The 12,959-nt window shown below is 35.6% G+C and overlaps 1 protein-coding gene across 1 annotated transcript; it reads right to left on the bottom strand.

The window, feature by feature from the left end:
- Window positions 1-8,641: 8,641 nt before the first annotated feature.
- On the bottom strand, window positions 8,642-9,145 carry LOC126700850 (F-box protein At4g22390-like). The gene has a single exon (XM_050399029.1). The coding sequence runs from the start codon at window positions 9,143-9,145 to the stop codon at window positions 8,642-8,644; it is 504 nt and encodes a 167-aa protein (XP_050254986.1).
- Window positions 9,146-12,959: the final 3,814 nt, after the last annotated feature.

The raw sequence follows: 12,959 nt of genomic DNA, 5'->3' as shown, positions 1-12,959 counted from the left end.
TTGCTCCATTATTGGACGTGTCCAATAAATGCTAGAGAGATTTGGCACTCCCCATGTATTTTTATTATGACCATCTCATATCTTTTTCTTTTTGAATGTGATGTTTCTGTTTCAATTATTGGTGCACATGATTAGACAGAAATGAGGCTCAATTAAGCTTCTTCAGTTTCTTTATCTTTTGTTGATGCTCTTAATCCTGGAAGTATTAGAATTCATTTACCATGCCGTAGCAATTTTACTTAGGAGGCCATGGTTCTTGTGCCCAATTTTGTCCCCATTTTCTTTAACAGAAGCTACTTTCACCGCTGCACTGATGGTAGTGACCAAACTTCAATTGGAAATTGCAACATCAATGCTCAAAGCACAAATGATTAAAGGGCTGATAATTCATTGACAATATATATTGTTGCTTCAAGGGGAAGGGAAGAACCGTTGAGCTAACTCAGATTTACAAAAAGAAATATCCACTTAGAAAAGAACATCGGATGTGTGTGTGTCTATAGCATTCAGGAAAAATCATAGTTAAAAATTGTGAACATTGGGTTCAATAAAGGCTTTTTTTTTGGGGGGGGGGGTGGGGGGGGAGCAAAAGAACCCTTACAAGTAATATTCTCCCCTAAAAAAAATAAATAAAGAATTAATATTCAAATTTAAGAAATTTAGTTCAATTTTATGCCATTTGCGGTACTATTGTAGAAAAATAGAAAATGAACATGTGTGTACATATATATATAGACACGGAGCATGGGCTTTGGCTGCCCATGTTGCACCCAGAGATGCTCAAAAACAGCATTCAAAAAGCCATGCATGTTCTTCTGCCAAAAGTTCTGTGCTAAATGCTTATATGTGTTCCTCCAGGAACTTATGGGAACAAGGAATTCTGCCCTTGCTACAATAACTGGAAGACCAAGAGAGGACATTTCTTTCATTGCTTAAAATTGTTGTGATCTAGTGAGTAGTAAGCAATATAAACTACAAAATTGTGGGGATTTAAAATTGAAAGACAAAATTAAACAGTCATAATATCACAATCTAGAAACAGGTACATTGGATATAGAATACTTCGATTACAAGTTCATTCAGTAACAAACAAAATAATAATTGTGCCGATATAACCCAGTAGTAAGTTCAAATACGTAATAAAGAGAACCCCAATTTACATCTACAATGCCATTCCAAAATCGAGTATTTGCATGCCTAACAAAAATTCAAATATTGTCGTTAGATACCAAAACCCAAAACATACGTGCTAATCTACGCAACTTGGCTAATTGATACAATCATGGCATTTTATATAAAAGCATCACTTACCTAGTTTGGATTATTACTGCTTGTCGAAGCCCTACGGGAAAGCGGACATCTTCTACGGTTATGCCCATGTTGATGACACAGTCCACAGCTCTGCTTTTGTTGAATCTCCCTCAAGTCAGAATCTGGCTTCCGGCTTCTCGGTTCTCGCCGGACCCCATCCATCTCATTTCGTATCCTAGACGCCACAGGTCGACCTTTGCCCCGTAACAATTTTGGGTCAGGCACCCACTTTGAACCATCTACATCCCTCTACAATGACTCTGACTTTGGCACCACAAATGCATGTGAGTAGGTGTGAATGGCGTTCACCAAACTATAACATGGGTCAATATATGTAGTCGCATCTTGCCCCAAGTGCTGAAGAGCTTTAATTGCATGTGAACAAGGGATCTTTCTCATTTGCCACTTTCCACAACCACATGTTCTAGCCATTATGTTTACTTCATAACTATGGTGTCCCCCTCCAGAGCTATAGATGTTGTGTGTAGTAATTACTTGATATATACCATTCAGATTATTAAACGGATTTATTTGGTGTGAAATTGATTTTTGTAGGTTTTGTCCATAGATTTTTAAGGCATATTTACTCCATACCTTGTCCTTTGAGAGATCATGAGTAATTTCTTTGTGTCGATCATGGAAATACGCAACAAGTTTGCTCCAAGTGAATTCAACCATTGCAGCAATGGGTAGGCCACGGGCACCTTTGAGTACTCCATTGAAGCACTCCGAGACATTGGTTGTCATAGCCTCATAATGGTATCCACCATCATGTAGCTGGGTCCATATGTCTAGATCCTCTTGTATTAGATATGTGTATGGCATGATGGATGAGTCGGGTTCACTTTCCTGCCACTTGGTTCTCCGTTTCTTCCTAAGGGCCTCGATCTTGGCTTCCTTGATAAGTTGCATGTACAACTCAAATTTAGCTTCCTGAGTAGCATACCTCGCTTTCAGGGCTAATGATTTTAAAGTGGCGTCCTGAAAATGCGTGTTGAAGTTGCTAGCAACATGTTGAAGGCAATATCTGTGAACTACTCGTTGTCATCCATCATCATCTCTAGGCCAGTTTGCAATTGCGTTTTGAATACCCTTATGTCGGTCAGAAATTATGCAGATGTCCTTATTTGCTATCACATCCCCCAATGCATTCTTAAGGCGTTCTAAAAACCACCCCCAACTAGGCCCTGACTCTTTGTCCACAACGGCAAAGGCGAGAGGCAAAACCTTGTTGTTGACATCGGTGGCCATTGCAATCAACAACACCCCTCAATATTTACCATACAAATGGGTCCCATTAATACTAATCACTGGCTTACAATGTCTGAATCCTGCAATGCATGGAGCGAAAGCCCAAAATACATAGCGCAATATTGTATCATCGAACTTGTCCCTGGGTATGGTGTGACACCAGAACCGGGTGCCAGGTTCTTGATCCCAATATGCCAACAATAACTTTCTCAACTCCCAATCCCCGAATATCTTTGCAATAACTCGTTGTTTCGCATCCCATATCTTATAGTAAGAAAGATTATGCCCATAATACTTCCCTTTAATGAAATGTCTGAGGTGATAAATTGTTGCCGTGTGTTTCTCTTGCAACAATGGAACAAATTCTGCTGCAAGAAAATTACAATCCATCATTCTACCATCAAGAGCCGTGGCAAGGGGCATACAACTATGAGGACCCCTATAAGATGTGACCATCCATAGTTTGAGTTTAGGCTTCGTGACTGCCCCAATGTACCACATGCATGATTCATCGCTGCATTTCACAGACAGTCTACTTGTGGTCGACCTACTAGTCATAATGTTTCTGTTATGCTTTACGGCGTAAATTGTTAATGCACGTTTCACCGCCTCTTTATTCGCAAAAATCAACCCTTTCGTAAAATTCATGTCCGCATTCCAAGAAGAACGAAATGCTTGCTGAACAACTTCAGGATCAACCATATTTTCCCAAGTATTTTCATAAAATGATGAGGCAGGAGGTTCATAAACGGGGGTCGTATTTGTAATATGCTGAACTCTAACATTAGCGTCCGCATCATCTTCATCACATTCAGCCATATCATCAACATGAGGAATGGGAGTAATTTCATGGTCATCAACACCCCTGTCAAAGTCGTCATCGTCAATCCTCTCTTCGTACTCATCTCTATCATCAACATCTTCCCCAAAACAGTCTTCGTCTTCATCTTCATCTTCAACTACTGGAACTGTAAAGGATTCACCTCGATGTATACAAAATTGATCTTCATATCTATTTTCAGGTTCGCTCTCAATTGTTGTTGGTGTCTCTTGAAAAGGGGGTGTATAGCCTCCCAATGTGGTGCATCGATCATCTAGGACTGCAAACTGTAGAGATGTAGTTGTTTGTACAATTTCTTCCTCTACGCCAACTTCCGCACGCAGCTCCAAAGTGACGTACAACTCAAAATCTGCTGCTTGTTCCCATTTCTCCATCTTACTAAACATGAATTTCACATGTTTGTCCTCTGTTATCGCCATATATCTGTAATTAATGCATTGATTGAGGACTTTATATGGAGAACGGAAAGTAATATGTATCTCATGCAAAGCAGGGTTCACTTGCAACTCTTCCATAATTTTTACTTTCAGCTCATTCAGGGTCTTTAACTTACGACTTATCATCATATAGCAGCACTGGATACCCGGACCTTGAAATGAGACTCCATCATAAGGGTTAGTTTATATGGATCATTGTCAACCTATAGATCATCAAGTGCAATTGTGTTAGTGACAAATTTATAACGCTCAATCAACATCAATCACAAAACTTTGCGTATGAAATGCCAACAATACTAACCTCAACCAAATTTGCATATACTCACCTTTAGTAATCTTACAAAAATAGTCATTACCAATTTCATATTCTTTAAAAATTCAAAATCATTCTAGGGGCATGACTTTCAAAACCCATTCAAATAAGTTATGATGAACAAAAATATTATATACCAACTAGTTATCCATTGAAATCTCTGTTACAAATCTTAAAAAAAATATATCTTGAAATAATTTATGGTAAAAATACTACTATCTTAGGTATCAAACTCATAATCCATTTCATATCCATGATAAAGACCTAAAAGTACTAAATATTCCTAACAATTGATCACAATATTTAGTACTAAATATTCCCAATAATTAATCACAATATTAATTTTTTTTTAAACTTAGCATATTATCACAATATTTACACTAACAAACAAAACAAATATTCCCATATGTTGTAATAACATAATAATCACAATATTTGGTACTAAATATTCCCAATAATCACAATATTTGTAGTTATTTTCTAAAAAATCCCCAATGACTCCATTCTTTTTGCCTTCTTCTAATCCCCTAAAAGCCTAAAGGGCTATGGAAATGGACAGCTTTTGCTCTCTTTTTATTTTTAAAGTCTGCTCCTTTTTTCCTAACTTGGAATGTTACAAACGGTAACAACACCAAATATTTGTAACTTTTTCACAAACTATACGTGCTCATGCTGCACCATCCTTACACATTCATTCATTCATGGTCATGGTCATGGTCATGACCATTGTGTCTATCACACAGACAGATTCATGTTACAATTTTACTGTTGCAACTTCCTTAAAAAAAAAATAAAAAATAAAAAATAAAAAATATTGGATTTATAGGATTTTGAGCTCGGAACCTTTAGCCAAAAAAGTCTTATACATTCTCTTAAATAAAAAAAAAAAAAAAAAAAAAAACTAATAAAAGGAAAAAATTGCATATCTAGAGTACTCAAATTTTCACATAATAATCACAATATTTGGTACTAAATATTCCCAATAATCACAATATTAATTTTCTTAAAAAAAATTAGCAAATAATTTAATCACAATATTTACACTAACAAAAAAACTAACAAAAAAAAAATTCCCAATATGTTGTAATTTAATCACAATTATTTACTAAATATTCCCAATAATTAATCATAATATTACTAGTCATTATAGATATTTTTTTCTTAAGTAGATTCATGATCTTATATAAATGTGTCCTAATATTAATTTTTTCTTTAAAAAAAAACTAGCAAATAATCACAATATACTAACAAATAAATTAATCACAATATTTACACTAACAAATAAGAAAAACAAAACTTTTCCTAATATGTTCTAAATTTTTCTTTAAAAAAAAACCTAGCAAATAATCACAATATACTAACAAATAAATTAATCACAATATTTACACTAACAAATAAGAAAAACAAAACTTTTCCTAATATGTTCTAAATTTTTCTTTAAAAAAAACCTAGCAAATAATTACAATATACTAACAAATAAATTAATCACAATATTTACACTAACAAATAAGAAAAACAAAACTTTTCCTAATATGTTCTACATTTTTCTTTAAAAAAAAAAACTAGCAAATAATCACAATATTGTAAAAACATTACCTAAGAGTGTTGTGTGAGATGAGTGTTTTGTGAGTGCAAGTGAGTTTAGGAAAGTTGTTTCATAGAGCTGAGTATAGAGAAGCTGTGAGACCCCACGTAAAGGAGGGACAGGTCCAGCTAGGACCCACAAACACGTGGAGGGTTGGGGACTGATGCTGCAGGGTCCAGCTGGGACCCACGGACACGTGGAGGGTTGGGGACTGATGCTGCTGTGGGGGGACTGATACGCCCACGTGATGTTGCTGCTGTGGGGAACTGATGCTGCTGTGGGATGGGAGTGATGGGACTAGGAACTGATGGAACTGATGCTCGGACTCGTTTTTTATACAAAGAAACCGAGTTCAGAGGACTTGATTTATATGTATAAAAATCGAGTCCAATGGACTCGGTTTCTAGGCTTAGAAGCCGAGTCCAATGAACTCGGTTTCTAGGCTTTGAAACCTAGTCCAATGAACTCGTTTTCCAGGCTTAGAAACTGAGTCCAATGAACTCGATTTCTCGCCTACGTGGACAATCTGGCCACCTCAGCTGCAAATAAAATAATAAATAACAAACCCAGAAATCGAGTCCTCTGAACTCAAATTGCTAGATACCAAATTAGTTTGAAATGTTTCCTAACTAATGATATTGTTTGGGTTTTGTAGTTATTTTCTAAAAAATCCCTCAAATAGCCCCCAATATTTGGTATCAAATTGTTGAATCTATTAGTGGATAGATCCAGATATTCAAGATTTGTTAATGAACCAAGCTCTGGAGGTATATGATCACCTGAAAGTTGATTCTATTCAACATCAGCTTCAACAGAGATGTCGACTTTCCAAATTTCTTTGGAATCTGGTTAGAAGAAAGATCAAGCAATTTGAGTTGAATTGAGTCTCCAATTTCAAGTGGTATGCCACCTGTAATATTGTTTCCAGCAATTCGTAAGGTGGTTAGCTATGGGCACCTACTCCAGTTTTGTGAGATTTCACCATAAAATCTATTGTAACTTAGGTCCATATACTGCAAATTGTTGTAGACACCAAAATCTTTAGATATATTTCCAAAGAAATGGTTTCTTTCAAGGCGAACTCTGAATAAGCTTGTGCAATTTCTCAAGGTTTTGGGTATTGGACCTATAAACTGGTTGTTGAAAGCAGTCAAGTTTTGAAGAGATCTACTTTGACATAAGTTTTGAGGCAAAGAGCCAGTGAAGTGGTTTGTATCCACTTGTAGCACTACTAACTTTAGCAAATTTCCTATCTCTTGGGGAACTGGACCAGAAAATTGGTTATTGCAGAGAAATAACACTTCTAAGTTGCTCAAATTACCCAATGATATTGGAACAGTGCCATTTAATTGATTAGTGTCCTTATTTAGTGCAATTCAAAACGGTGCCAGAAAGGCCCCCTTAAGGATCACCTGGGGATCAAGCCAAAAGCGAATATGAGAAACACAACCCACCTCAAACTTGGCAAGTTTAGAAAACCTCTAACATTCATTCTAATTATGTTTCCACAAAGACAGACCACAAGGTTTAGCTTTGACTCTCTCTCTCTCTCTCTCTCTCTCTCTCTCTCTCTCTCTCTCTATATATATATATATATATATATATCTATAAAGTAAATACTTTTTTTTTTGTGAATAATAAGTTTTATTGATATCAAAAAAGGGACACCCTAGTACACATGGAGTGTACAGGGAGTCAACAAAAATTACAAGAATCAAGAAAATCAAGAAAGAAAGAGAATGATTGGTTTCGCAAAGTAGTCAACCAATCTAAAAAAGTACTAAAGAAAAAAAGCTTGAGGTAAAGTTCTAATAAAGTTCTAAAGTAAATACTTGATTAAGAGTAGCATAAATGTAACTACCCAAGTACACGGGATGACAGGAAGTGTACATAGGGCATAGGTACAAACTAAAAAACGAAGATTTTAGAAAAATAGGAAATAAAAACTACTACAAATGATTAATGTAGACCTAGAGAATTTAACAATAAATATTTCAACTTCGCCACTCTTAACTCCTACCCATCAAAACAACAACCACTCCTTTCTCTCGATAAACACCACATGAGACACCAGGGGATCGCGTTCCAAGCCCCTTGCTACTTCTCCCACCAAACCTCCCCCTCCAAAAAGACTACATTTCATGTACCATTTTTTTTTCCTTTTTATTGATTCACAATGTGTGCAACAATCAATCACAAACAATATCAAATACTTCTGGTCACACCCAAAAAAAAAAAAAAAATCAACAACAACAACAATATAAAATACTAACATATAACAGTCACAACCACAAAAGGATCACATAAATCTGGAGCAAAAATTACGGTTTTAACAATACTAACATGCCTACTGCAACCAGTAAAAGCATGACAAGGGTTTCAATTCATCCATACCTGTGATGACATCACTTATTATACACAGCACCATCCTCTCAGTAAGATACCACATTTGCTCCATCAAGTAAAGCAAGGCTCTCCATGAAAGCAGCCAAATCTAAACGAAAATCAACTTGATTACTAATCTCCTTCTCATGTAGAGTTTCAGGGTCAATCAAAACAGACTTATAATTCCTCCCTAATTCACTGTTGGTAGAGACCAGCCGAGACCATTTTTGAACTAGAAGTAAACCATAGTTGGTGAATGTACCAATGAAATCGAAAGGATTTTCTATTGGAAGAACACAGAGTTTATTCCAGTAATCAAGCACATCATACTCTGTCATCACCCAAATGGAGCATAGCGTGCTATATGGTTGTACACCACTTCCATATTTAATCAAAGCCAGTTTCCCCTTGAATGATGCAAGACCTTTCTTAGTACATTTTCCATCACCAGGCAGTGGTGATTCTTTGAATTTCTCACTATTGACATCAAGTGACAAAATCATATCAGTAAAACGCCTCTATTGCCCACCTCCTCCTTCTATCTTTGTTATCATCCAATGCAAATGTCCACTCACAAATGGGAATGTCAAAGTAAAATTAAATTTGGGCCGACATGAGATTCCAAGTTCAACTCTTTTCCATGAATCCAAACTTAATGAGTACACCTCAACCTCAGGGGGAGGCATAGGTTTGGCACGAGTCCATGAAATCCTGACAACCTTGTAATCATTATTTTGGGAATCATACCCAAATCCTAGTCTCACAGTACGTAACTGGGTCAAGCAAGTATCAGGCAACCTCTTAAATTTTCTAATACTAGGGTTCCACGAGTACACATCCATAATCGCAAATTTCCTATGATCAGTGACACGCAATATGCCATTACATGAATCCACTAATTTGGGATATCCAGATTGAAAATTGAAAGGAATTCGAAACTCTGATATAGTTTCAAACGTATGGTTGGAAGCGACCGTACAGATTTGACTGTGAAAACGACGTAAAGAAGTAGAACGAGGCATGTGTATGACATAACCATCATCATGATTGTAGCACAGCAAGTGGGTGGAGATGAAATTAATGAACAATACTACCCAAGTGTTTAACAAAAAAAAATCACACCAAAAAAAAAAAAAAATCTTATAATACAAAATCAATGATTTAATAGTATATAAATTTGTTTCTAATATTTTATCAAAAAAAAATTGTTTCTAATAAAGACAAAAGAAAACGTTAAAAACTTAAAATTGGTACCTTATTTCCAACCTAAAGAGAGAAAAAAGGCCGAGAGTCACATTGGGTAAAATAAAATAAGGTGATGATATGTTTGTTTAAATGGTAGGGTTTTATGGAGAATTTAGCCCTTATCAACACTGGGCGGATAAGGCGAAGTAGGTCTAAAAATTCTAAACTCATCTTTGTCCTACTCCATGGTACCGAGCTAAAATTTCGCCCCATCCTACCCTTACCAACTTTGCAGGGCGGGCAAAACCTGTGTAAGGCAAAGTGAGGAGGGGCGGGTCAAACGAGGTGGGGCAAAATTGTTATCCCTACACCGAAGCTTGAAGAATAGTGCTCCCTCTTTAAATTCTTGGTGGGGTTCAAATGTGGGAGAGCAGCTAGGCCTCCATGGATTCTTCGAGGGAATCAACCTCCAATAGCATTTCAAGAATAGCTATTCAATTGTATTATTCATCAATGGAAATCATATTACAATCTGAAGTGAACTTTCCATCCTACTGACTAACTAACAAGGTACAACACATCGCCTTAACTAACTAACTAACTAACTAAGTACAACTCTTAATGCATCAACAATTAACCAACTACTTGTAACTAACTCTATAAAAGCATCCCCTGCCTCTTTGTATGTACAAGCCTTCTACTACCTTGCCCTACTGCCCTGCCCACACAGCAACACACTTCCCTGCACCACACAAGCACCCTTCACCACACCACCTAGCCATAGCTGCACCATATAGCAATGCACCCCAATCAGAGTCCTAACACAATTAATTAATATCATAATGATAATTTCTAAATTTATAATTAGTGATTGTTGTTGGATGGGTTGGAATCATTATTTTTTAACTTACTACCTTAATACTTTAGTCTATTATATCTATTTTATTGGGCGGTCCACTATTATTTTTTTTAGTCAAGTTTGTGATTTTTTTTTTTTTTTTTCTTTTTGTGTTTTGAGCACTTTGGCATTGTTAGGCTTACTCAATATAATTCTCACATGTTTATTTATTTTTATTATTATTTTAGTTTTGGCATTTTTTCCATCGGATTTCCTGTACTGGATCGAGTAATTGTGGTTTTTGTAGACCACATTTGCCTTTTCAATTTGAAAATTTTTACGGACACACTTAAATCAATATTTATTTCGCAAGCTTGAGAGTGTCATCTTATGGTACATAAATATTTTTTTTTCCATAACTAGTTGACCCATATGTAAGTGATGAAATCAATTGACAAATTGAGAACCAAACATGTTATTTTTACCCTTGTTAATGGCAACTGATTTTTTATTTATTAAGTTCATAAACACTCTTTGAATCTTGCTCAAGAAAGGCAATTCATTAATTAAGCATTATGACTTATGAGAACGACAAAAAAAATATTTAAAAAAACCTTATTATTATGTATGTACAGTAGAATCAATGATGTGGATGGAGGACCGATTTTCCTTGATATAAGCACCAAGAAATATATGATTATGAATTTAGACGTATGGTCGTCGAAATTAATTCAGATTAGACAGGAGATAATATAGAAAAGAGCTTCTTGTTCTTGACCAAGAAAAATCCAATGGGCGAAGAATAAAAATTTTAAAACAAAGACCAGCACAAATTAACAGCGTTTTTCTCATTATTAAAGTTTGCATGGAATTTTGATTTTTGTTCTTATAATATACAAAAAAAAATAATAATAATAAAATCATAAAATTAAGGAAACACAAAAATCTACATAATTCTAGGATTTACAACAATCATATTTTCTATTGATATATATTTTTTCGTGTGTTCAATATGTCCGAAATGTAAGGAAAAAGAAACAAAGAGTGGAAGATAATGATGATAACTTGACAAAGCCTACAAAATTTTCCAAAAAGAAACAATTCTCAGAAATCATGGTTTGAGAAGTCAAGTTGATATCTTTTTCGGCCACCTTGACCTCTAGAATGGTGAGAACTTCCTTGATAGGCTCCCAAAACTTGGCCCTCTCTTCATCACATATCACCAGCTTCAATTGCTCAAGATTTGTAGCTGATGGTGGCAACCCATTACGCAAGTTCAAGCACTCTTTCATGTGGATCTCCTCTAATCTATATATTACTAAAATTTGAAGTGTAGCATTTAATGTTGCTACGTTCCCGTTGAACCACATCAACAGACAAAATGACCTTATGCCCTTTTCATCCAAATTATATAGCCTTATGTCCCCCTTCCCAAACTAATTAAGAAAATGCCCCTCTTTTGTAACTCGATTTTCTCAAAAATCGAGTTAAAAAAAAAAATTCTGGAACCCTATAGTGACGTTTTTAAGGACCTATAGTGACTATAGGTCCTTGAAAACGTCACTATAGGGCTTAACTCGATTTTGAAAAAGTCGAATTTCAAAAATGGGGTATTTCTCTAATTAGTTTGGGAAGAAGGGCAAAAGGCTATATAATTTGGGTGAAAATGGCATAAGGCAATTTTGTCCCCACATCAACCATCATGTCATTTCTAATTTTCTTTCCCTAAATTTTTCCTATAATTTTAAAATACTTTTACTAATTTTTTTCCTAATTTTAAAATTCTATAAAAAAGAAAATGATTTCCAGCCATATCACCACCATAAAGCCCAATCTTTGCAGTTTCAACTATGTTCACCGTAAAGCCCAAAAAAAAAGAATATTACGTTGTTGTCCACCATTAAGCCCAAATCCCAACCCTTCTTCTTTTTCTTTTTCTTCAGACCTTCAACGTGACTAACGCCAACCTCTCTCTCTTCCAAAGACAGATTCAATACTTCAGACCTTCGGCTTTCTAACTCCAACCTCTCTCTTCCCTTCTTCGTCTCTTCCTCTCCTTATTTAAGCGAATAACTCCTTCACACCTCATCACTATCTCCCCTCCTTTTGCTCTTCCTATCTTTCACGGTTTCAAAACCCCTCATTTAATTGAATCAGAAAACAGCATATTTGAAGAAGAGCTCAAAAATTTTGACAAAATATGGATGATTCACTTTAGGTATTTCACCTTTGTTCATGTTTCGTTTGGGAGTGTTTCTTCTAAATGATTTGCTTAAATTGATGGGTTTGGAGCCCTATAGTGGGTTTTGCTAATTTCAATTATTGGACGCATTGCTCTCTCTTTTGTATTTCAGTAATTCAATCAACACTCGGTTTCCTATCCGCATCCTTTTGCAAGAGGCAAATTAGTCCGACCACAGGCCTAGGTTCAAGGCCACCGTCAACTATAATGGCAAAGAGTTGTTAACTGCCTCCTCTATACAAGCCGTCGAGGTATACTTAAATTTTATTTTCTATGTATATTTAAAATTTTTAGGGTTAATTCTTCTATGTTTTCTTGTTTGGGTATTGAGTTTATTATGGTCTGCAATTTTTTGTATTTTTAGTTGTTGTTGTTGGCTGTAGAGAAAAGCTCAGAAATTAGGGTAAGGAAAATTACCCCAATCTGTGATTATTTTTATTAGGCTTATATCAAGTTGAGGTTATACAACTTCAGGGAGATCAAAGGAAGAATGTTTCCACCTTCCTTGTGCAGGCTGGCATTGTGAAGAAGGAACATATCAAGATTCATTGTTTTTGAATAGCTGCAGCCT

Source organism: Quercus robur, chromosome 9 (genome assembly GCF_932294415.1).
Source record: "Quercus robur chromosome 9, dhQueRobu3.1, whole genome shotgun sequence".
Classification (NCBI taxonomy): Eukaryota; Viridiplantae; Streptophyta; class Magnoliopsida; order Fagales; family Fagaceae; genus Quercus; species Quercus robur.
Note: the sequence above shows the minus strand (reverse complement) of the source record. Positions and strands in the feature narration are given on the sequence as shown.

What these genes read in the sequence shown, in the direction of transcription:
- LOC126700850 (XM_050399029.1), bottom strand. Translation starts at nt 9,145, where the DNA reads ATGCCTCGTTCTACTTCTTTACGTCGTTTTCACAGTCAAATCTGTACG.